General features: G+C 46.9%; 3 protein-coding genes across 3 annotated transcripts in view; 2 read left to right on the top strand and 1 right to left on the bottom strand.

Annotated features, from left to right (window-relative positions):
- The first annotated feature begins 231 nt into the window (after positions 1-231).
- CFAP157 (cilia and flagella associated protein 157) lies at positions 232-15,637 on the top strand. The gene is made up of 9 exons (XM_058159621.1): positions 232-927; positions 3,675-3,946; positions 5,816-5,969; positions 7,526-7,793; positions 9,530-9,660; positions 10,819-10,969; positions 13,319-13,503; positions 14,523-14,673; positions 15,461-15,637. Exons 1-9 carry the CDS (start codon positions 794-796, stop codon positions 15,626-15,628), a joined length of 1,614 nt encoding a protein of 537 aa, XP_058015604.1. The 5' UTR covers positions 232-793; the 3' UTR covers positions 15,629-15,637.
- A 223-nt stretch (positions 15,638-15,860) lies between these two features.
- On the bottom strand, positions 15,861-23,223 carry PTRH1 (peptidyl-tRNA hydrolase 1 homolog). The gene is made up of 5 exons (XM_058159628.1): positions 22,719-23,223; positions 20,296-20,515; positions 19,043-19,142; positions 17,730-17,775; positions 15,861-16,903 (listed from the first exon to the last, which is right to left on the bottom strand). The coding sequence occupies exons 1-5, from the start codon at positions 22,806-22,808 to the stop codon at positions 16,667-16,669; spliced, it is 693 nt and encodes a 230-aa protein (XP_058015611.1). The 5' UTR covers positions 22,809-23,223; the 3' UTR covers positions 15,861-16,666.
- The window catches only part of TTC16 (tetratricopeptide repeat domain 16), a 34,549-nt gene continuing 32,681 nt past the window's right edge, over positions 22,313-24,180 (top strand). Inside the window, exon 1 of the mRNA XM_058159570.1 lies at positions 22,313-22,737. The gene's annotated coding sequence lies outside the window, so the exon portion shown is untranslated. The remainder of the gene's footprint in view (positions 22,738-24,180) is intronic.

The following is a 24,180-nucleotide window of genomic DNA, read 5'->3' as shown; positions in this document are numbered from 1 at the left end:
TTCCTTTCCTTTCCTTCTTTTATTCATTTTTTACTCCTTCCATTTCTCCAACCCTTCCTTCCCTGTTTTTCGTTTCCTTTCCTTTCCTCTCCTCTCTTTCTCCTTTTCCCCTTTTCCCCTTTTCTTTTCCCTTTCTTCTTTTCATTCATTTTTACTCTTCCTATTCTCCAACCCTTTCTTCCCTGTTTTTCCTTCCTTCCTTCCTTCCTTCCTTTCCTGTCCTGTCCTGTCCTTTTCTCCTTTCCCTTTCCCTTTCTTTTATTCATTTTTTACTCCTTCCTTTTCTCCAACCAACCCTTCCTTCCCTGTTTTTACTCTCCTCTCCTTCCTTCCTTCCTTCCTTCCTTCCTTCCTTCCTTCCTTCCTTCCTTCCTTCCTTCCTTCCTTCCTTCCTTTTCCCCTTCCTTCCCTTTTCTTTTTTCATTCCTTACTCCTTCCTTCCCTTTTTCCAACCCACTCTCTCTCTCTCCCTCCCTCCCTCCCTCCCTTCTCACCAAGACCCCCCCCCCATATAGGCCCCTCTGGCTGGGAATGAGAGGCTCTGTAGTCCAGACCTTGTGGAAGGCACTTGAAAGGCTAGGCTAGGAGTGGAATCCTCCCGTGCTGGAGACAGAGGGCTGGTTCTCAAATGGATGCCTGGCTCGCTTAGATTCCGCAGCTCCGTTGCTATGTACATCTCCTTCGCCTAGCAACCGGACAGGCATTCTAGCTTTTAAAGTGCCCCTGTTCCAGTTCCTTTTTTTTCCTTTCCCCTCCTCCCCTAAAGGGCAGACTCTTTAACCGAAGGTCAGCCATGGCACCCAAAAAAAGGGGGCGCAAAAAAGAGGAGGCCCCCAAAGAGCAAGAAGTTGATCCCAATATTGTGCCAGAACATAGTCGGGAATTTTATCTGATCCAGATCCGAGATTTGGAGGGGCGTCTGGCCCGGTGAGTCGGGGGTGGGTGGGCGTTGATGGGGACAGGCTTGGAAGACCCTGAACCCCAGCTCGTTTTTATTGTTTATTTTGGATCTGGCTTTCTTTTTCAAAACCAGAATTGGGTAAATCGGGAGTGAATCCCCCCCCCCCCCAAATCGGGATTTTATAGCTTGTCATCCCATCTTGAGCCGGATAGATGAACAGAATAGAATAACTGAGTTGGAAAGGGACCTCGGAGGTCTTCTAGTCCAACCCCACCCCACCCTACTCCTGCTCAGGCAGGAAACCCGGTCCTATTTCAGACAGGTGGCTTGGGGTGTGTGTGTTCTTTTTCACAAATTCTGGTTTCTGGCGGAGGATTTGTCCCCCTGATCGGTTGAAATTCTTGCGTTTGGTACCCGTTCAAAAATTCCATCTGATTTACCACCACCACCCCACGCCCCTTTGTGCAAAAATCACAGATTTTAAGCTGCATGAGAGGAGCAGCGGAAGGAATGGCACTACTCAGGATTTCTTTTTGAGTTGCGATTCCCTAAATCTGGATTTCGACTCCCAGAATTCTCCGCAAATGCCGGTGAGGGCTGCGGGAAGCGGGGGATGGATTGTGGGAGTAGAGATCCACGCCTCTGGATTTCTTGAAGGGGGGGTGCGGGGTGGCAATATGAGGCTGTTTTAAAACGGGGAGTCCTCGATTTACAAAACTTTTGTTTTGTGGCCGTTCGAAGCAACCGCTGCAGTGGGGAAAAAAAAGACTTAAGGCTGTGGTTTTTTTTTTATGTAGCTAGTCCTCGATTTAATGGCCACAATGGAACCCAAAATTTCTGCTGCTAATGAGGCATTAATTAAGCGAGTTCTGGCCCGTTTTACGACCTTTTTGGTCAGAAGGTCGAGACACTGCAACCGTCATAAATATAAATTGGTTGCCAAATGCCTGGATTTTGATCACGTGTCCATGGGGGATGTTTCAACGGTTGTTAAGTGTGAAAAATGATCATACGTCACACTTTCTTTTATATATATATAATTTTTTATTATACATTTTCTTTTGTTATACATCACATTTCCATTTCTGCAACGACAGTGTACTTACAATTTTTCATAATAACAGAGTTGGAAGGGACCTTAGAGGTCTTCTAGTCCAACCACCTGCCCAGGCAGGAAACCCTACACCATTTCAAACAAATGGTTATCCATTATACTGTCTGTGTCAAATCTGTTTTGAATACATGTCGTACGATGCACCTTAATTATCGCTATTTTTCTCATAGTATATACAATATAATCTTTCTAGTCGTTCTATATAATTTAATCTGTAATCAAATTAATCCAATAATAATAATAATATAATAATAATACTGCTTCTATATACCTATATATACACTTAGCTCTATTTTATTAATCATCCCTAATTATAAATTTACTAACTTCTGCTTCTGTTTTATAAAATAAGTCCCATGTTAAACAATACTGTCTTTCCTCTTTATCCTTGATTCTCATCGTTAACCTGTCCGTTTCCTCTTTATCCTTGATTCTCATCGTTAACCTGTTCGTTTCCTCTTTATCCTTGATTCTCATCGTTAACCTGTTCGTTTCCTCTTTATCCTTGATTCTCATCGTTAACCTGTTCGTTTCCTCTTTATCCTTGATTCTCATCGTTAACCTGTCCGTTTCCTCTTTATCCTTGATTCTCATCGTTAACCTGTTCGTTTCCTCTTTATCCTTGATTCTCATCGTTAACCTGTTCGTTTCCTCTTTATCCTTGATTCTCATCGTTAACCTGTCCGTTTCCGCGCACTCTAGTATTTTCTTTATTACATTTCCATCTATAGGTATACTTTCGCTTTTCCAGTTTTGTGCATTCTTCACGCTTGCCAGTGCCGTTGTAACGTCAAACGGTCACTAAGTGAAGCATCATAAGTTGAGAACTACCTGTGCTTATGACCGTTACAGATCCTCCTGGTCACGTGATCAAAATTCGGGCGCTTAGCCACCGACTCATATTTATGATGTTTGCAATGTCCCGGGGGTCACGTGATCCTGTTTTTTTTTATAATAAAAAAGTTTTATTTTAACATTCATATCCAATAACATATTTAATGTACCATCATATACAATTAATCGGACCTGCCCGGTCACCACCCCCTTCCTACTCTCTTCTCTACCTTCTTCTACTTTCCACGACCATCCTCCCCTTCTCTTATCTACCTCCTCTCCTCCTTCCTCCCTACTCCTTTCTTCTCCCTCTTCTATCCTTCTTCCTTCCTTTCCTCTTCCTCCTCTTCTCTTTCCTACCTCCTTCTCTCTCCTACTTCTTTTCTTCCCATCATTCAGAAATGGTAGCCAGGCAGCTCTGATCTTACATTAATTATACATCTTCAATCGTCTCTATACATTAACCATCAATCCATTTTCTACCCTCATCCCCCACTCCCTCTCCCTTCCCCTCCCTCCCCTCACCCCCTGGGACTTCCCATAACCGAATACAGGGTATAAAACTAACAGTCAAAAATTAAAATATAACACAAATCATAATCCATAGTCACATAGTGACGTGATCCTGTTTTGAGACCTTCTGACAGGTTGAAGCTTAAACCACCGCAGTGACTCACTTAACAACCGTGGCAGGAAAGGTCGTAAAATGGCCCTGTCTCGTTGATCAATGGAAATTTTGGGGCTCAATTATGGCCGTACGTCGAGACTGATTGATTTGGTGGGGCCCTGGGGGCGGGGGGCGCGGGGTCGTTGATGCTTTGCTAGGTACCAGCAGAAATGGGACCAGTTACAGGTAAGCGAAGAACTTTTCCGGAGCGAATATGAAAAAATGTTGACCGACAACAAGGAGATTGTGGCCTTCCTGAAGAAGACCCTTAACCAACGGGTGGACGAGATTGCCGAGTTGAGCGTTCAGCTGCAGAATCTCCAGCAGGCTAAAGACTTTGAGAAGGACGCCTTCGAAACCCAGCTGGTCCAACTGAGGCACGAATTCCAAGAGACCAAGGACCAGCTGACCTCGGAGAATATGCTGCTGAGTAAGCCAAATCGGGGGCTCCTTTCGCGCATCCGATGCAATTCTTCAATAATAATAATAATAATAATAATAATAGTTGTTGTTGTTGTTTTCAAGGGTTTTTTTAATTTGCATTTATATCCCGCCCTTCTCCGAAGATTCAGGGCGGCTTACACTATGTTAGCAATAGTCTTCATCCATTTGTATATTATATACAAAGTCAACTTAATTGCCCCCAACAATCTGGATCCTCATTTTACCTACCTTATAAAGGATGGAAGGCTGAGTCAACCTTGGGCCTGGTGGGACTTGAACCTGCAGCTGTGTTTATAACAGACTGTCTTACCAGCCTGAGCCACCAGAGGCCCTTCGTTTGTTTTCAAGTTGTTTTCAAGTTGTTTGATGAGAAACAACTTGAAAAAGTCACCAGATATCAAGATTTGAGAATCGAATTGCAGAGACTCTGGCATAAACCAGTGCAGGTGGTTCCAGTGGTACTCGGCACACTGGGAGCTGTGCCTAAAGACCTAGGCAAGCACTTCAAAGCAATTGGCGCTGACAAGATCACCACTGGTCAGCTGCAGAAGGCCACCTTACTGGGATCTGCTCGCATAATTCGCCGATACATCACGCAGTCCTAAACGCTTGGGAAGTGTTCGACTAGTGATCTGTGATACGAAATCCAGCATAGTTCTCTCGTTTGCTGTGTATACTGTCATTTTGTGTAAATAAAATAATAATAATAATAGCCATAGCCCTTAGACTTATATGCCACTTCACAGAGCTTCACAGCTCTCTCTAAGCGGTTTACAGTCAGCCTATTTCCCGCAACAATTTGGGTCCTCATTTTACTGACCTCAGAAGGACGGAAGTCCGAGTCAACCGTGAGACGGTCAGGATTGAACTCCTGGCAGTCGGCACAACTTGCCTGCAATACTGCATTCTAACCACTGTGTCACCACAGTAGGTAGGTAGGTAGGTAGATAGATAGATGATAGGTAGGTAGGTAGATAGATAAATAGATAGATAGATAGGTAGATTAGATGATAGATGGTAGGTAGGTAGATAGATACATAAATAGATAAATAGATGAGAGAGGTGATAGATGATAATAAATGAGAGATAGAGATAGAAAGATGATAGATAAATAGGTAGATAGATAGAATGAGCACTAGCACTTACACCCCTTTCTAAGCAGTTTACAGAGTCAGCATTTTGCCCCCAACAATCTGGGTCCTCCTTTTACCCACCTCAGAAGGATGGAAGGCCAAGTCAACCTTGAGCCAGTCAGGATCGAACTGCTTGCAGTGGGCAGAGTTAGCCTGCAGTACCGCATTCTGACCACTGCGCCACTGTGGGTTGTAATAATCATAACAATTTGCATTGAAGCAAAATACAGTTATTTCTTGACTTGCAACGGTTCATTTAGTGACCGTTCAAAGAAAGAGCAGTGAAAAAAGTGACTTATGACCGTTTTTCACACTTACGACAGTTGCCGTCTCCCCATGGTCACATGATCAAAATTCAGACGCTCAGCAAGTGGTTCATATTTATGACGGTTGCGGCGTCCAGGGGTCACGTGATCCCCTTTTGCGACCTGACCAGCAAAGTCAACGGAAGATGCCCGATTAACTTACCAACCGGGTCACTAATTTATCCAACGCAGTGATTCACTTAACAACGGTGGCAGGAAAAGTCACAAAGCACGGCAAAGTTCACGTAACCAATGCATCGCTTAACAACATAAACTTTGGGCCCAATGATGGTCATAATTCGAGAAGCACCTGTATAAGACGACGCGCCTCGTCAAACTTCTGAGGAATAATTTTGAAGTTGATCAGGATAAACTTAAGATAAAACTGTGGGGGTTTTCTTTTTCCCCCTCGCGCAGGTGGGAAGTTGGCCGCGCTGGAGGAATTTCGATTGCAGAAAGACGAGATTTTGGCAAAATTTGCCGAGCGGGAAAGCCAGCTGAGGAAGGAAGAGGAACAGCATAAAGACATCATCTATAACCTCGAACGGAAGGCGGTGATTGATAAAGAGAGGTCAGCAGCAATATATCTATTTCCTGAGGTTTTCGCGGGTGTTTATATGTAGGTCTTTGGTTATTCGGGTTTTCTCCCGCGTAAAATTGGAAGTGTCTTGGCGACGTTTTGACGAAGTCTCATTCGTCATCTTCAGGCTTCATCTTCGTGCTTCTGGGAGCAAATCCCAAAAGCACGAAGCCGAAGCCTGAATGTCCCACTCCTCCGCTGACGGCCGGGTCAGGGAAGTCCGTATCAAGCGTGCCTCTGCAGCTCTGACAAAGTCCTATCAGAGTTCTCAAGGCAGGCAGGAGACCAGGAAGTGACTTCAGCAATCCAAGTTAGACTTTGCCTGACTCAGAGAATGCCAGAAAGCAGATCCTTTATATAGGCCATGGGGTGTGGCTCCATGACTCAGCACTTATCCAGGCCTGCCCCTCCCTTCCTTTTGCTGACGTCACCTCTCAACTCTCCGGAAGCGAGGATCTCTCCAGCCTCCAGCTGTTGGCAATCCTAGCTCATGACTGGCCTCACATTCTTCAGGCTCACATGCTGTGGGGGAGGGGTTTAGTTGCTCCGTTTGCCTGGGCATGGTGCCAGGGCTGGGGCCTGGAGGCATGCCAGGACATTCTTCCGAACTATCAGCGTCCGGCAGGAGATAAGAGGGGCCCGGCTGCGGCAGGGGGAGCGGGCGAGACACAACACTTCCAATTTTACGTGGGAGAAAACCCGAATAACCAAAGACCTATATATACTCTGTGTGTGTGTGTGTGTGTGTGTGTGTGTGTGTGTGTGTGTGTGTATAGGCCTGCTGAATTACTGTATTTTTCGGACTACAAGACAGATGTAAATTTAGTAGAGGAAAACAACGACGAAAAAGTTTTTGGCCTCCCTTTTTTCAGCCCTTTTCCAGCCTTTTTGGCCCATTTTCGAGGCTTTTTTCTGCCCGTTTTCAAGGCTTTTTTTCAGCCTGTTTTTGAGGCTTTTTTGGGGGGGGAGCATTTTGGGGGCTTTTTTTGGCCCGTTTTCAAGGCTTTTGTCAGCCTGTTTTTGAGGCTTTTTGTGGCCTGTTTTTGAGGTTTTTTTGGCTGATTTTTGAGGCTTTTTTTCGCCCATTTTCAGGGTTTTTTTCAGTCAGTTTTTGAGGCTTTTTCATCCCGTTTTTTCTGAAAAAAACGGGAATGCTAGTTTTGCCTTAGGCGTGAAACCTGGCTGGGTGACTTTGAGGCAACCACCAGGCGACTGTGAGTTCTATTCATGATGTAGCCATGAAAGCCAGCTGAGTAACTGAGGCAATCACCAGGTAGATAGTGAGTTCTAGTCCCACCTTAGCCATGAAAGCCAGCTGAGTGACTTTGGGCCAATTACCAGGTGACAGTGAGTTCTAGTCCAGCCATAGCCATGAAAACCAGCTGGGTAATGTTGAGCCAATCACCAGGAGATGGTGAGTTCTAGTCTTGCTGTAGCCATGAAAGCCAGCTGAGTGAATTTGGGCCAGTCCCTCAACCCAACCCCACCTCGCAGCGTTGTCGCTGCGGGGCAAACTGATAACCTCCCCCGTCCCCCCCACCTCCCAGAATGAAGAAGGACATGCTGCACCGGGTGAACGCCGTAGCCGCCGAGTTCCGCAAAGTGGCCAACAACCAGATGGCGGAGACCACCAAGCGCACCATCCGGGAGAACGTGGCCATCAGCCTGCAGCTGACCAAGGTGACGGAGCAGAGCCTGCAGCTGATCCAGGAGAACGACCGCCTGAAGGAGGGCCACGCCGAGGCCGTCAAGCAGCTCCAGCTGCTGGAGCAGAACGAGAAGAGAATGATCACCAACCGGCTTAGCCACCAGAAGGCAGGTTGCCTCACACACACACACACACACACACACACACACACACAGACACACTCTGTTGCCAGGTGGCCCAGAGATTTGACTCTCTGGCATTGGCTTACGACCACTCGCTTAATGAGAGTTCGAAGCTATAGACCAGGGGTAGTCAACCTTTTTATACCTACCGCCCACTTTCGTATCTCTGTTAGTAGTAAAATTTTCTAACTGCCCACCGATTCCACAGTAATGCGCCGTGTAGCATCGTCTGCGCATGCCTCTCGCGCATCGTGGATTGGATTTGGGGTGGGGGGCGCCGGCTACCAGCTCTGCTTGTCTGTTACAGCTGGGTGGTGTGGGGGGAGATGCGCGAGCTATTCTGGGGCGAGGCTCTTTTGTTTGCGGTCGCACTATAGCGCCATTTAGTTTCACTTACGTAACGTGAACTAAACTTATGCGCGGGCGATACAAATAGTTTATTTTCAGAAATTTAAATGGTCACGGGGAATTTGATGAAAACCTAATGAAAATGTTTTTAAATAATGCTATGAAAATTTTTTTAAAAAGTCAATTAAATTAAAAAAAAGGAAAGTGCTTCAGTATCGGACAAAATCCCTACAGCCCACCATGAAAGCTGGAACGCGCCCACTAGTGGGCGGTAGGGACCAGGTTGACTACCTCTGCTATGGACGGCTCTATTGTTAGTCCTCGGCTTATGGCCGCTTGCTTAAGAACAGTTCAAAGCTACAGACAGATCTATTGCTGTAGTTCTTGATTTATGACCGCTTGCTTAATGACGGTTTGAAGCTACAGACGAACCTATTGTTGTATTAAAGGTAGTCCTCAGTTTACGGCCAATTGTTTAATGACTCTTTGAAGCTACAAACGGACCCACCAGTTATATTAAAGGCCGTCCTTGGTTTACGACCGGTTGCTTAATGAACGTTCAAAGCTACCAACCGAGCTATAAACTGGGTCACACAACTGACCTGTTTTACAGCCGTGAGGGCTTTACGACCGTGATGGGCAGGCTCCGTCATGGTCATAATGCTACCTGCAATGCACCCGATCAGACTCTTAACCTTTTCATGGTGGAGCTTGTCCTTCCGAGCCTGCTAACGTTGGCTGGTTCTTTGAAAACTCCTGTTGTGTCTGCTGCACCCCCCGACAGAACAACTGTTGTGTCTGCACCCCCTGAGCCGGGCCTCCTGCCAGAAAGTGACTTGGAAAGTGAGGGGGAAGGGCCATCAGGACACTTCGGGAGCACTGGCTTCCCTGGCTCACCTCCAGGAGCCAGAGGCAGGCCAGGTGGAAGAGATAACGAGGCCTCCATCCCCTGACTCTTCCCCCCCCAGGCCACGCCTTCAGACCCAGCTGATGGCAATCAGGCCTGGCTGGATCCTAGGTTTCGTAGGCAGGAGAGGCGGGAAAAACAGAAGCAGGGGTGGGGCAGGCCTAGGAAGTGCTGAGTCATGGAGCCACACCCCACAGGATATAAAGGCAGCAAGAACTGCTGTGCCTCTTCGTAGCAGGCAAATCAACTGATTAACTAAGAGCTGAAGTTTGTTCCTGGGTGACTCATCGGCGTCGAGGGAGATAACAGAGACACTTGGCAGACACTGGCTATTCTGCTGCCAGAGCTGATAGTGCCGGCTAATTAAGCCATCACTCGGACGGAGGCGAAGGGGGGACAGAACAACAACTCTCCCTAAATTGATATTTAAAAAAAAAAAAAAAAAAACTTAAAAATTCTTGTGCAGATCATCTGGATGTTGACGGAAAAATGCAAAGAGCTGGAAAGCCAGTTGGAGGACCACCTGAAAACAAAGACCCTCCTGGCCAAGATGCAGAAGTCCAGCGAAAGCCTCTTCCAGCAGAATTTGGTCCTCCGGTAAGTCTCCCTCCCCCACTCTTTTCCCACTAGCTCCGGAGGGGGACCAGAGCGGCAGGAGGATCCATCCCTGGTCATAAATGTTTCTGTAACATTTCCTGCCTTTGGTCAGAAAGGTGGAGGGGTTGGTAGCTTCTGGGGTGGCTTGTCTGCCCTCTTGGAAGAGACAGCAGGAAAGGAAAGGAAGGTGGAGAGGGAAGAAAAAACAACTCTTTCCTTCTTTCTTTTCCTTGTTTCCGTCCTTCCCTCCTTCTTTTTCCTCTTCCTTCCTTCCCTCCCATCTGTTTCACTATTTCTCTTTTCCTTCCTTCCTTCTCCTTTCTTTTTTGTTTTCCTTCCTTCCTTCGTCTTTCTTTTTCCTCCCTCTTTCCATCCCTCTCTTTCTCTTTTTTTCCCTTCCTTTTGCTTCCTTTCTTTTTTGTTTCCTTCTTTCCCTCCCTCGTCTTTCTTTTTCCTCCCTCTTACTGTCCCTCTTTCCCTTCCTTTTCTTTCTGCTTCCTCTTCCTTTCTTTTTTGTTTCCTTATGTTTCCTTCCTTCCTTCCCTTTCTCTTTTCCTTCCTTCCCTCCCTCATCTATTTCCTTCCTCTTTCTGTCCTTCTCTTTCTCTTCCTTCCTTCCGCTTCCTTCCTTTTTTGTTTCCTTGTTTCTGTTTTCTTCCTCCTCCATCTTCCTTTTTCCTTCCTCTTTCCATCCCTCTTTCTCTTTCTTTTCCTTCCTTCCTTTCACTTCCTCTTTTTTTCTTTCCTCATTTTTTTGTTTCCTTCCTTCTTTCCCTCTTTCCCTTTCTTTCTCTTTTCCTACCTTCCCTCCCTCGTTACTTTTCCTCTCTTTCCATCCTCTCTTCCTCTTCCTTTCTTCCTTCCTTCCGCTTCCTCTTCTTTTTGTTTCCTTCTTTCCTCTTTCCCTTTCTTTCTGTCTTTTCCTTCCTTCCCTCTTTCTCTTTCTTTCTCTTTTCCTTCCTTCCTTCCTTCCGCTTCCTCTTCTTTTCTTTTTTCTTTCCTTGTTTCCTTCCTTCCTTCCCTTTCTTTCTTTCTCTTTTCTTTCTTTCTTTCCCTCCCTCGTCTTTTTCCTCCCTCTTTCCATCCCTCTCTTCCTCTTCTTTTTTCTCCTTCCCTTCCTTCCTCTTCCTTTTTTTTTTCCATCCGTCCCTTTCGCAGAGAAGAGCTGAGCATGCTGAAGGAAGAACTGAGCCAAAAGCTGGCCAAGGAACACGATCAGATGAAGCTACTGCAGAGCGAACAGCATCGCAGGGTCAATGCCGAGAGGCTGTTGAAGTACACAGCTCAGGGCCTCAAGGAAGTGCTGGCGGTGAGCGTTTACCTTTAGACCCACCCAGATCCCAGGTGGCTAACCCACCTGGGATGTGCCGTACGCGAAATATTCCCCAGTGTGCTTTTTTTTCTTCCAGGAAGCAACTGGACTTTGTCTTGTTTTTCTTTGAAGACGTTTCACTTCTCATCCAAGAAGCTTCTTCAGCTCTGACTGGATGGTGGGAGAAGGGAAGGATTGATATTCCTTGCAGACGGCTGGTCATTTGCATCTTTTTAGAGGGTCGTTGAGGCCACTTGGAGGTTTATCCGTGTCCAAGTGGTGCAAATGGTTCCTGTAGTCTGCAATTTTTCCCTCTGGAAATCCATTCCTACTCCCACCCCATTCCGAGGGTCTTCATCCCAAATTGTAGAGCTAAAAGTCTGTAGAGCTTCTCAGTCCTCCAGGTCATGGTTGAACCAAAGGTGCTTTTTCAGGAGGCAACTGGAGTTTCTGGGGTTTTTTTTTTCTTTTGAAGACGTTTCGCTTCTCATCCAAGAAGCTTCTTCAGTTCTGACTGGATGGTGAGGAATGGCAGGATTTATATTCCTTGCAGACCGCTGGTCCTTTGCATCCTTTTAGGGGGTCATTGAGGCCACTTGGAGGTTTTATGTCAGGGTCCCCTGAGTGGTGCTCCTGGTTCCTGTAACTCACCTGGATGACTCAGAAATCTCTACAGACTTTTAGCTATACAACACCTTGTATATTTTTTGATATGGAAACCTTGGAGTTTTCTAAGTGCCAAAGGCCACTGCAATTACATCGCCAAAAAGGCTTTAAGAGTTGTAAACCTAATCTTGGGTAGCTTCTTCTCCAGAAAGATTACACTACTAACCAGAGCATACAAAACATTTGCTAGACCAATTCTCGAATACAGCTCGCCTGTCTGGAACCCACACCTCATTTCGGACATTAATACAATTGAGCGTGTCCAGAAATATTTTACAAGAAGAATTCTCCACTCCTCTGATCACAACAAAATACCTTATGCCCCCAGACTTGAAATCCTGGGTTTAGAAAATTTAGAACTCCGCCAACTTGGGCATGACCTGAGTATAACTCATAAAATTATCTGCTACAATGTCCTTCCTGTCAAAGACTACTTCAGCTTCAACCACAACAATACATGAGCACACAATAGATTTAAGCTTAATGTGAACCGCTCCAATCTTGATTGTAGAAAATATGACTTCAATAACAGAATTGTTAATGCTTGGAATACACTACCTGACTCTGTGGTCTCTTCCCAAAATCCCCAAAGCTTCAACCAAAAACTGTCTATTATTGACCTCACCCCATTCCTAAGAGGTCTGTAAGGGGCATGCTTAAGAGCACCAGCGTGCCTACCGTTCCTGTCCTAATGTTCCCTTTGCTTGTATCCAATTCGTATGGTTATTTCATGCTTATATATATTGTTGTGTTTGACAAATAAATAAATAAAAATAAAATAAATAAAAAATTTGGGATGAACACCCTTGGAATGGGATGGGAGGAGGAACGGATTTCCAGAAAAAAAAAATTGCAGATTACAGGAACCATTTGCACCACTCAAGTGTCCGTTTTGCTTCTCATCCGAGAAGCTTCTTCAGCTCTTGACTGGATGGTGGGGAATATTTCTTGCAAACAGCTGGTCATTTGCATCCTTCCATTCCCCACTATCCTGTCACAGCTGAAGAAGCTTGTTGGATGAGAAGCGAAATGTCTTCAAAGAAAAAAACAAGAAAGTCCAGTTGCCTCCTGAAAGAAAAAGCACCTGTTGTGCCTCGCTCGCCCCCCTCTCCACAGCCGGGCCCCTCTCATCTCCTGCCAGACACTGATAGTACAGAAGAATGTCCTGGCATGCCTCCAGCCCCCAGTCCTGGCACCATGCCCGGACAAACGGAGAAGCTGGGCCCCTCCCCCACAGCATGTGAGCCTGGGGAATGTGAAGCCAGTCACGAGCTGGAATTGCCGGCAGCTGGAGGGTGGAGGGATCCACGCTTCCGGAGAGTGGAGAGGCGACGTCAGCAAAAGGAAGGGAGGGGCAGGCCTGGATAAGTGCTGAGTCATGGAGCCACACCCCATGGCCTATATAAAGGATCTGCTTTCTGGCATTCTTTGAGTCAGGCAAAGTCTAATCTGGATTGCTGAAGTCACATCTTGGACTCCTGCCTGCCCTGAGAACTCTGACAGGACTTTGGCAAAGCTGCAGAGGCTTTGCAGCCACGCTTGATACGGACTTTCCCGACCCGGCCGTCAGAGGAGGAGTGGGACATGACAGCACCTTTGAGACTACCATGTCCTGGATGACGGAGAATCTCCACACACCCTACGCGAAATAAACCGCCATTTTCTCCCTCTCCACCTTAGGAACGGCCGCTGGCGGAGGAGGAAGATGGCGACTTTGACGTGGTGTTCCAGCTGCGGCGTAAAAACGCCTTGCACGGCATCCTACGCTTTGTCCAGAGGGGCATCGCCCGCCTGGACACTCAACAAGGCCTCCGCCCCGTCGCAATCGAGAGCAAGGTGGTGAAAGTCACCAACCTATCCAGAAGGTGTGAGCCCGAGGCGGGGAGAGGGACAAATGCGGGTACAGAGGGCCGGGAGCCAAGTGTCGGCCACCGCCATCTTGGGATGGGTGAGGAGAACTACGTAGCACCTTCCCCGATGGGGTTCAAGGCGGGGAGATTGTGGGGAGCCGCACAACACAACCGCGAAGTGTTTGCTTGCGCGGCTGCGCTGTGGCAAATGGAACTTAGGTGCGTGAATTACAGTTGTCCTCACTGTACGACCGCAGCCGAGCCAAACATTTTGTATTCTGAAGTGGGAACATTTGTTGAGGCAGTTTTTTCCAGTGGTGAAATCCTGCAGGTTCTCTCCGGCTTGTGGCGAACCGGTAGAGGCACTAGTGTGAAGCTCTGCCCACCGGCTTGGATGTCATTACTTTCTGGTTTTAACCAGGAAGTAACCCATTTTTGACCCTCTGTGCATGCGCAGAAGGCTTTGCGCGTGCACAGGGGGTCAATAATTGGACACAACAATGGCGGAGTGCGCACTTCCAAACCCGTAGGGAAGGTAAGTAGGTTTCACCCCTGATTTTTCCCCGTTTTACTACCTTTCTGGCCACAGTTGTTGAGTGTGTCGCTGCAGTTTTTCAGGTAGTAACCCGGTTGTGAAGCGGATGTGGTTTCCCCCGTTGATTTTGCTGGCCAGAAGGTCGCAAAAGGGGATCGCGCGAACCCCCGGACACTGTGGCCGTCATAAATAGGAGTCGGTTGCCAAGCGTCTGAATTTGGATCACATGACCCTAGGGGGGGACGCTGCAGCGATTGTGTGAAAAACAGGTCGTAGGTCAGTTTTTCAGGGCTGTTGTAACTTTGAATGATCGCTAAACGAACTTGTTGTCGTATTTTCTGTCCGCCGCGGGGAAAAGCACACAACTCCTTGAAAACGGGTTGGGGGGGGAAACCGAGGCACGCAATCTGAGTGAAGGGGGAGGACGGGGAGGGAAGGGTCCTGCTGGCTCTCACCCACCCACCTGTTCCCAAGGCTCAGCCGCTGCTTCCCTTCGCAGCTTCTCCAGCGACTGGCACATGAGGGCCCAGCGCACCACGTCCTACTGCAACATCTTCAAGCTGCCCAAGCCGGCGCACAGCCTGCCCTCCCTGGAGTCCGTCTCGTCGGCGCAGGTGGTCTCCCTCCGCCCATACGGCAGCGCCAAGGAGGTGGGTGGGGTGTAGGGCTGAGAAAGGGAGGAAGGGTCTTGGGGAGGGGCAGAGAAGGGACCTTTGCTTCATAGCAAAAGAGGGGGAGGGTTGCAGTCCTGTAGCTTCCTTCTGTCCTCATTGAAACGAGGGTTTCTAGTCCTCGTGAAATAGGATTCTAGTCCTCATGAAACAGAGGGCCACTAGTCCTCGTAAAACAGAGGGTTCCTGGTCTTCATGAAATAGGATTCTAGTCCTCATGAAACAGAGGACGGCTAGTCCTCATAAAACAGAGGGTTCCTGGTCCTCATAAAATAGGATTATAGTCCTCATGCAAGAGAGTTTCTAGTCCTCATGAAACCGGGGGCATCTGGTCCTCATGAAACAGGGTTTCTAGTCCTCATGAAATAGGATTCTAGTCTATGAAACACAGGGCATCTAGTCCTCATGCAACAGAGGGTTTCTAGTCCTCATGAAATAGGATTCTCATGAAACAGAGGACGGCTAGTCCTCGTAAAACAGAGGGTTCCTGGTCCTCATGAAATAGGATTATAGTCCTCATGAAACAGAGTTTCTAGTCCTCATGAAACACAGGGCATCTGGTCCTCATGCAACAGAGGGTTTCTAGTCCTCACGAAACAAGGCTTTTTAGTCTTCATGAAATGGGATTCCAGTCCTCATGAAACAGGATGAACTAATCTTCGGGAAAACAGGGCTTCTAGTCCTCAAGAAAACAAGGCTGCTAGTCCTCCTCGAAAACCGCACCCTCACTTTAAATCCCACCCCACCCCACTTGCTTCCTCCGCAGTCTATACTGTCGTGGAGAACCGAAGAGAACAGCCACGCCAGCCTGCCAGCCAGGAGTGCAACCCAGGTGCCAGAGGAAGGGCTGCGGGCATCGGAGGAGGTGGTGATCCATGAAGACTTGCCGGAAATAGTGACTCACCTTGCCAAACAGGAGCTAATCAGCAAGTAGGGCGGAAGACGGGGGTGTGGGGGGGTGATGCTATTCCTCCTGGGGGCGGGAAAACCGGGGCGGGGAGAGATGGCTCGCCCACGGTGGTTTTATTCTTCCAAAAAAATAAATAAATCCATGGAATGACCTGTGCAAACCCTGATAAAAACGAGAAGGAAAACGAGAAAGCCAGGAACGAGAAATGTGGCGGAAATCCAATCGAGGACGCGCGGGGTGGGTGGGTGGAGTGTCACCGGCCATGCTGCTGCATTTTGCTGTTGCTGTTGTCTCGAAGCCATATTAAACTGGACGATACCCTTTGAATCTCAGAGCCCCAAAGTCTTTCTTTTTGAAAGAGGGGCGAGTGGGGAGGGGAAGCGGTTCGCCACTCCTGGGACGGGGAAGAATGGACTCCTCGACTTAAGACCGTTCGTTCAGCGACCTTTTCCAAATGATGGGTGTCCGAACCTTACCCCCGTGCGGTTGGAGTCTCGGCTATTCAATCCAGAGATCCAGGACAGCGGCAGGGCGATCACGCGGGCTTACTTGCTTACTGACCGGGCGAGGCTCCCTTACGGCCCTTAAGTCGAGGACTATCCGTGGCCATTCCTTCCGCCGTTGCACGAATCGTTCGTTTCAACCCCCGCTTCCAATTGGAGGGCAGCAAGAACTGCAAAATTACATTTATTTTTTTTTCCTCACCAGGAAAGGCCCCCTCCACCCACAAAACTTCCAACAGGGGATTTCATAAGAACTAGAAACATGACTTTCCGTTTCTCCTAAAACTGTAATTCCGAGTGCACCAACGAACGAAGGATCACAACGTGTGTGTGTGTGTGTTACCTAATCCTCGACCCTCCCCCTTTTGTTTTCGTAAGATTCCCCCCTCCTGTTCACTGCAGTGTGTTGTTTGGATTATCCGGATCCTAACCCTCATTTCTTGGAGTAAGGTTTGCCGCAACCAGCGAGCGAGCCCAGAGCTCAATTCACACAACTCAGCTCCATCAAAAGACACACACGTCAGTCGGCTGCTTTCACTGGCTGGTCTTAGAGGTGGGTTCAAGAGGGCCCCCGGCCATCTGTCTTGGGAGGGGGGCTCACGAGTCCATCGCAGGGACCCTGGGACTCCCTCCGGCTGCAATTCTGTTGAATGTGCTGCAGCAGCATCGTGGTGGCCCGCTCAAAAACGGGTGGCAACACCTCTTGCTCCGCGTCGGTGAACCGGCTTAGGACGTAATCTTCTATGGATGCTTTTCCTGTCGGACGGCCGATGCCGATCCTGAGCCGGACCATGCGCTGCAAAGAAAACAAGGTGTCAGCTTTCCAGAAAACCCCTCCTGCAGAAAAGACTCAGAAACCAACATCTTCTGAAGTTCTTTTACTAGCATAGGTAAACTGCCACAGTTGGAGGAAAACCAAAACTGGGGATTCCGGTTCGTCCCTCAGTAATACAAACCCCAAAATCTCCACCCTCATGATCCCTCTGCCGGTCACATGCTCCAAACCTCAACCGTCCCATGTCGAAGCATCACTCCAGCCACTCCTTCTCCAGATGTGAACCCAGCCTGACCTTGACTGGCAGAAAAAGTTATGTCTAATCATCCCTTGCACTACAACCCTCCTCCCCTCCTTTCCCACAGAGGAGAATTGTGGCAGTGCATGGAAGCCTTCGACCTAGTATGGCTTCCAAAGCTGACACAAGGCATGAAGGATCTACAGTTGTGCGGGGGGGGGGGAATGACACAGATTCCATCAACCCCCTCAAGCATCATTGACCCCTTTCCCTTCTCAATAGGGCCCAGCCCTAATTCGTCTCCCCACACTCAGCAGAGGGAAACTGACTAGAACTTGTGCGCAGGCAAGCAGGCAGTTCTAAACACGCACAGCATAGCTTTTCAAGCAGGTGTTTTTAACCTGGCAAAATGCCACACCGGTGTCCTTTTTAACCAGGCTCTATCCCGGCGCTTGGGCCAAGCAAGAAATCGAACCATGACAAAAATGCAAAAGGGGGTTTGCCCGGGATAACACGAGATAAGCCTGGCTGCTATGAAGCAGAATTTCAACCTCCTGAGGGTGACACGAGGTTGTAAGGGAGGGATCGGAAAGCAAAATGAAGACCTACGTCGGAGTGCAGGCAGCTGATGCAGGAACGGACCCCATTGTGACCTCTGAAAGATAAAGGAGGCCTGTGAGATCCCGCCGTTCCTTCACGATGGGTTTATTTCAGTCCAAATCCTAGTTTGATTGTGGCTTAAAAGACCTGGCTAACCTCACGCTAAGCCCAGAATGAGCCAGCCAACTTTAGATGGTATGGATCCCAGCCAGTGGAGTTATAGACTGGAAACAACACAACACCAACAAACACCCTGAGAACCGCACAAAAAGGGCAGAATGTGGAATAGTTACAATTCTGCTGAGTTTGTTGAACTAGGGTTGCCTGACTGATTAAGTGGGATCAAGTGAGCGTTGTCTCCTAATGACAGTGCAGAGCTGGCAACAGAGTCGGACAATGAGGAGGTTGGGGAGGAACATGGGCCAGTCCTGGGGGCTGGAGAAAGCTTGGATGAGGGCTCTGCGTCGGAGGCAGAGAAGGAGGTAGACAGCAGCGAGGCAGAGGAACAGCTGGAGCCCGTTCCCAATGCGCACATGCACAGAACTGCCAGAAGACAAGAAAAACTCAGAAAGCAGGGTCGACTCGGGAGTAAAAGCCACACCTTGGAGGTGATTGGCCCCTCCCCTAGGAAACAAAAGAGGAGCGAACAGGGAAACAATTTGTTCGTTCCGTGACTCTCAGAGAGACTCTGTGCCAAGTTTTGCCTTGTACTGCGGTTGGAAACAATTCACGGGGCAGCTTGCCAAAGGAGATAAGGTCTGTGTTGATAAATACTCCTTTGAAAAACTGTTTGGACAGGTTTTGCTGACTGTGAATGAATGAATGTAATTCACAGTCATGTAAATAAAAGAGGTTTTGCCAGTAATTCCTGCCTCCTGCTTGTTAAGGGAGCCTAGGTCAGAAAAGAGGAGGAGGAGGAGGAGGAGGAGGGCTGTGGGGTCCTTGGTGCTCTCTCAACTTGGTTGTTTGCTTGCAGACGATTCATTACCCAACTAGGTAACCTCATCGGTGCTGGTAAAGGGTGGGTTTGCTTGCCCTGCCCATGCACTAATGATGTTACCTAGTTTGGGTAATGAAACATCTGCAAAGAACCCACATCTAAGTTTTCTCCAGAATGAAATACCCTTCAATTTTTAAGCCTCTTTGGTGCCTTCATTGCTATTGTAATCAGCTCCTGTAGTAAGAACTCTGGGCTGTTTTTTCTGGGGTTAATTTCCCCCCCCCTCCCTATGTTGAAACAAAAACTTTCTACGGCTCTTAAACGACGGACAAGGAGTCGGCGGGTGTCCGTAAAGTAAAGATAACCGTTTGGCATCGAATACCTCGCACTGCCACCTAGTTTGAAGGAGACCTTCCCCAGAGGCTTCTCCAGATCATCGTGGACCAGATAGATATCGTCAACGCTCAAGTTGTACCTTTCCGCTGACGAGAGAGAGAGAGAGAAAGAAGAGATGGTCAGTGGTGGAGACCGGTCTAGCGGGAGACAACTGGTTGGATTAGGCAGGTTTTTTTTTGTAATGTCGATTCCAGAGAAAGCGCCCCGCCCCAAGTTCTCCAAACACAGAAAAAGCAGGTTTGTGGAGGGAAGACAAGATAAGTGGCATTTCTAGGTATTTAGATAAAACTAGGCAGAACAAGAATTGCAAAATGTTATCAGTGGGAGAACCTCATTACTGTGAGATCTTTCCTTCCTTTGCTTTCCTTCTCTCCCCTCCCTCTCCTTCCCTCCTCTCAATCTCATTTCTTTCCTTCCTTCTTCCCTCCCATTTCCATCTCTTTTCTTCCTTCCTTCCTTCCTACCTCCCTGTCATTTCCATCTTCTCTCCGTTCCTCCCTCCCTATTTCCATCCCCTCCCTCCCATCATCTTCCTCCCTCCCTCCCTCCCTATCATTTCCATCTTCCTCCATCTCTCCCTCTCTCCCTTCCTTCTCCCCTATTTCCCTCCTCCCTCTCTCTCTTCTCCCTTCCCTTCATCTCCCTCCCACCTTCTCTCCCTCTCTTCCTTCCTCCTTCCCATTTCCATCTCCCTCCCTCTTCCCTTCATCTCCAGCTCCCTCCCTCTTCCTCCCTTCCATTTCCATCATCTTCCTCCCTCCCTCCCTCCCTTCCCTATTTCCATCTCCTCCTTCCCTCTCTTCTCCCTTCCCTTCATCTCCCTCCCTCCTTCTCTCCCTCCCTCCCTCCCTCCCATTTCCATCTCCCTCCATAATTCATACATTGCTGTATGATTTGTTTAGACAATGTTTGGGTAAACCATGGTTCCTATCTTAACTGCCTGTATGCTCAAACTAAGCCACAATCATGTTAGTCTTGCTTTCCGATTTCACACTGGCTCCTCCAAGTCATCGTGTGCGACCCATAAACTAACTGGAATGACTTGAGCAAACCAAGGTTGACCAACCACAGGGAGGAATGTGGTTGGAACGGTGGTGTGTGAACCCCATTGAGGGCGATGCGTTCAACAAACCCTCAATGAAACCACCAATGGCTTAGCCTCCCGTTGGGATGTGGACCTCACAGAGGGAGGTGGCCGTCCCTTGGCGAGTGGGGAGCACGGAGGAGAGCCTGTCCTACCAGCTGTGACCAACGAGATCCCATTGAGGTTCATGAACTTGCGGGGTTTCATCAGCAGAAGCTCAGCCTCTCCTAGACGGGCCACCGCCACGTCCGCGCAGCACTGCTTGTCTCTCTTCCACTGGTCAGCCACGTCCAGCTTGGAGGCCAAATGATTCAGCACCGCCATACCCACGCTGTGCCGCGTGCCAGGGAACATGTGGTTGCCCAGGCCAGCCACCTGCAAAGGAAGAGGAGAAGCAATGAACGGTCCAAAGGGATGAATAGAATAGAATAACAGAGTTGGAAGGGACCTTGCAGGCCTTCTAGTCCAACCCTTTGCTTAGGCAGGAAACCCTACACCGTGTTGTGATTCCAGACCCCGGACCTGGCCCCATGCCCGAAAGTGACTCCGAAAGTAAGGGGGAAAGGCCGGTAAGGCTTACCTCGGGACCGCCGATTCCTGTGGCTCGGCTCCAGGAGCCAGAACCAGACCAGTTGGAGGATGTAATGAGGCCATCATCCCCTGATTCCTCCTTTCCCCAGGCTATGCCTTCAGACCCAGCTGATATAATCAAGCTTGGCTTGACCCGCGCTTCAGAAGATTAGAGAGGCGGCGTCATCAAAAGGAAGGGTGGGGCAGGAACCCCACCCCACAGGATACATAAGGAGCTTTGGGACTGCTCTCACTCCATGGGAAGCAAAGTTTAGCTGAACCGTATCAAAAAGAGCTGAAAGTCTTGCTACGTGAATCATTTGTTTGAACTTTGGCAAGCAGCTGCAATATCTCTGCCAGGACTGATAAGAGCTGTGAATCCACTGGCTGAAGGCCAGCTGATGGGTCTGAAGTGGGGAAGGAGACAGAACACACCACTTCAGACAAGTGGTCATCCAACATCTTCTTAAAAACTTCCTTAACTTCCTCCCTCCCTCCCACCCTTGCTCCCTCTTCCTTTCGTCCTTTCCCTTCCCTTTCCTTCTTTCCTTTCCTTTTAGAATAACAAGAGTTGGAAGGGACCTTGGAGGCCTTCTAGTCCAGCCCCCCTGCTTGGGCAGGAAACCCTACATCACTTCAGACAAATGGTCATCCAACATCTTCTTAAAAACTTCCCGTGTTGGAGCATTCGTAACTGATGAATGGATGAATTTGCATCGCTGGTCGTCTTCTTCTCTAAACCTTCTCCAGATGTTCTAGAGATGTTCTAGAGATCACATTGTCCCCAAGGATTGGATCTCGAGACCTCCAGATCCTGAAGGCCCAAACCAGGCAAGAATTCCCTAATTTCCTTCTTTTTAAATCCAGCTTTTCTTTGGTGGCAAATCCATCCAGATGTTTACGGGGCAGGGTGGAAGATTGCATTGTTGAGAGGTTGAACCGGGACACGACAGCTGCAGTTCTGCTTTTTATTTAAATAATTTTTATTAAACATTTTTCAAAAAAACAAAAAAAAAAGAATCTTTAAACAATAGCCTCTTTCCAACAATTTCGCAACGGTTAAACATTTCTTACTTGTCCATTTTTTCTCCCTTATTTCAATGTATCCTTTATACATACAAGTCTCATACTAATTTATTTACATATATACATATAAATAACAGTGTACCCAATTTCATTTCTACAAAGTACACTTTTTTCTGTTTCCTCTTATTTGTTGTTACCTTTCTACTCCTCTATCTTCCTTATTTGATCTTTCCTTGCCTTTTATCTCTCTCTCCTCTAGCCATTCGTACCATTTCTCCCACACTATTTAATATTCTGTTTCCTCTTTTTCTTGTATCTCCTTTGTAACTTTATCCATTTCTGCACATTTCAAGACTTTTCTAATCAAATTATCTTCGGTCGGTATGTTATTGTTTTTCCAATTCTGTGTATATTATTATATACACATATATACATATACATATATATATACATATATATGATATTATTCTTGCTGCTGTGATAATATTTTTATTTATTATTTATTTATTGAGTACGTATTAGATATTATATGTGTGTGTGTGTGTGTGTGTGTGTATGTGTGTGTATATTATATGATGAATTTTATGTATTCAAATCATAGCAGGAATTGAATACATAAAATGAATACAATTAAAGGGAATTAAATGGTTTATTAAATATTGTATTTTTTTTTCATTAAAAAAAATAAAAAGCTGCAGCTCTTCTAATGGAGACAAAACTGAGCTCTCATCTGGTTATTAAAGCAAGGCTGTAGCCCAAAACATCTGTTGCGAAATATCGTTATTTAAACGTCTTCTCCCTTCCTGACCCGCATATGGAAGGTTTCCGTTACAAAGAACCGGAAGTCTACTGTGATAGCCATGCCTGCTTTATCTCTTTGGGCTGTCCGGTTCGAATTGACCCACCCGATCCGGAAGCGATCGACTCCAAACCGGAAGGAGACGGGCCATAATGGCGTTCCTTTCCCAAGCGGCGGCCTTACCATCATCCGTTTTTGAGCGGTTTGTAACTCGTCGCTGCGGTGACCCAAAGCCCAGCGGAGGAGTTGTCCGAGGGGCTGAGGACGCATCATGGCCTCTCCGCCTTGCCTGTTCCCCTCCCTTCCCGAAGGGCCACTTCCGAGGCCGGCCGCAAAGTCTTAAAAAAAAAAAATGCCGAGCTCTGCGGCGGCGCCTTTACCTCCAGGCTCAGTTAGTGTGACGTCATCAGGCTTGTGGCCTATCGCGGGAGGCCTGGCGGGAAGGTTCCCAGCGCCATCTTTCTTAGGGGCGGAAGCTCGAGTCTTCTTTAAGTGCAGCTGAAATCCCAGCAATGGAATAAAAACCCTTAAAAAGATGCAAATGTGTAACTTGCTACTTTGAAAGTTAGAACTTAAAATCAGAGCCTTTAGGCTGCAATAATATAATAACAATTGGTAATAATAATAATAATAGTAACAATAATAATAGTAAATAATAATACAAAAATGCCAAACCCAGGTCTGAACATCTGGCTCTGATAAATAACAACAACAACAACAACAACAACAACAACAACAATAATAATAATAATAATAATAATAATAATAATAATAATTTGCACTATACTGATTTTGTGTAAACAATAACAATAACAATAGTGACAATAATAATAGTGACAATAATAATAGTAAATAATAATAATAGTAAATAATAATAATAGTAAATAATAATAATACAAAATGCCAAACCCAAGTCTGAACATCTGGCTCTAATAAATAACAACAACAATAATAATAATTTACACTGTATACTGATTTTGTAAATAATAATAATTTACACTGTATACTGATTTTGTAAACAATAACAATAATAATAAATAAAAAAATAAATAAAAATAAAATAATAGTAACAACAATAATAGTGACAATAATAATAGTTAATAATAATACAAAAATGCCAAACCCAAGTCTGAACATCTGGCTGACTAATGAATAACTAATAATAATAATAATAATAATAATAATATAACAACAACAACACCTTGGGAAGGACTTGATAGCTTAATAAAAGTGCCAAATCCAGTCTCACTGTGCAGTCAACTATAACAATAAAAATATTAATTATGAATAATGAATAAATAATTATAAATAAATAAATAATAAATAAATAAATAATAATGAATAAATGAATGACATAAGTGTACTAAATAAACAGGAATACAAATAACATGAGCGGGAGTCATAGCTGAAAACATGGGACTCCTTAATGGAGCTTGGAGGCAGATGGTTAGTTTATGCCTATATTGCATCGTTACAAAATGTAGGCTGGGATTGCCATTCTAGCAGGTTCTGACAGGTTCTGGAGAACCGGTAGCGGAAATTTTGAATAGTTGGGAGAACTGGCAAATACCACTTCTGGCTGGCCCCAGAGTGGGGAGGGAATGGAGATTTTGCTGTATACTTCCCTTGCCACGGCCACCAAGCC

This window comes from Ahaetulla prasina, chromosome 16, assembly GCF_028640845.1.
Source record: "Ahaetulla prasina isolate Xishuangbanna chromosome 16, ASM2864084v1, whole genome shotgun sequence".
Classification (NCBI taxonomy): domain Eukaryota; kingdom Metazoa; phylum Chordata; class Lepidosauria; order Squamata; family Colubridae; genus Ahaetulla; species Ahaetulla prasina.
Note: the sequence above shows the minus strand (reverse complement) of the source record. Positions and strands in the feature narration are given on the sequence as shown.

What these genes read in the sequence shown, in the direction of transcription:
- CFAP157 (XM_058159621.1), top strand. Translation starts at nt 794, where the DNA reads ATGGCACCCAAAAAAAGGGGGCGCAAAAAAGAGGAGGCCCCCAAAGAG. An exon ending in TTGGAGGGGCGTCTGGCCCG is followed by an intron (nt 928 to 3,674) that starts GTGAGTCGGGGG and finishes ATGCTTTGCTAG; the next exon opens with GTACCAGCAGAAATGGGACC. An exon ending in CTCGGAGAATATGCTGCTGA is followed by an intron (nt 3,947 to 5,815) that starts GTAAGCCAAATC and finishes CCCCTCGCGCAG; the next exon opens with GTGGGAAGTTGGCCGCGCTG.
- PTRH1 (XM_058159628.1), bottom strand. Translation starts at nt 22,808, where the DNA reads ATGATGCGTCCTCAGCCCCTCGGACAACTCCTCCGCTGGGCTTTGGGT. An exon ending in GATCTCGTTGGTCACAGCTG is followed by an intron (nt 19,143 to 20,295) that starts GTAGGACAGGCT and finishes CTCTCTCGTCAG; the next exon opens with CGGAAAGGTACAACTTGAGC. An exon ending in TCAGCTGCCTGCACTCCGAC is followed by an intron (nt 16,904 to 17,729) that starts GTAGGTCTTCAT and finishes TTTTCTTTGCAG; the next exon opens with CGCATGGTCCGGCTCAGGAT.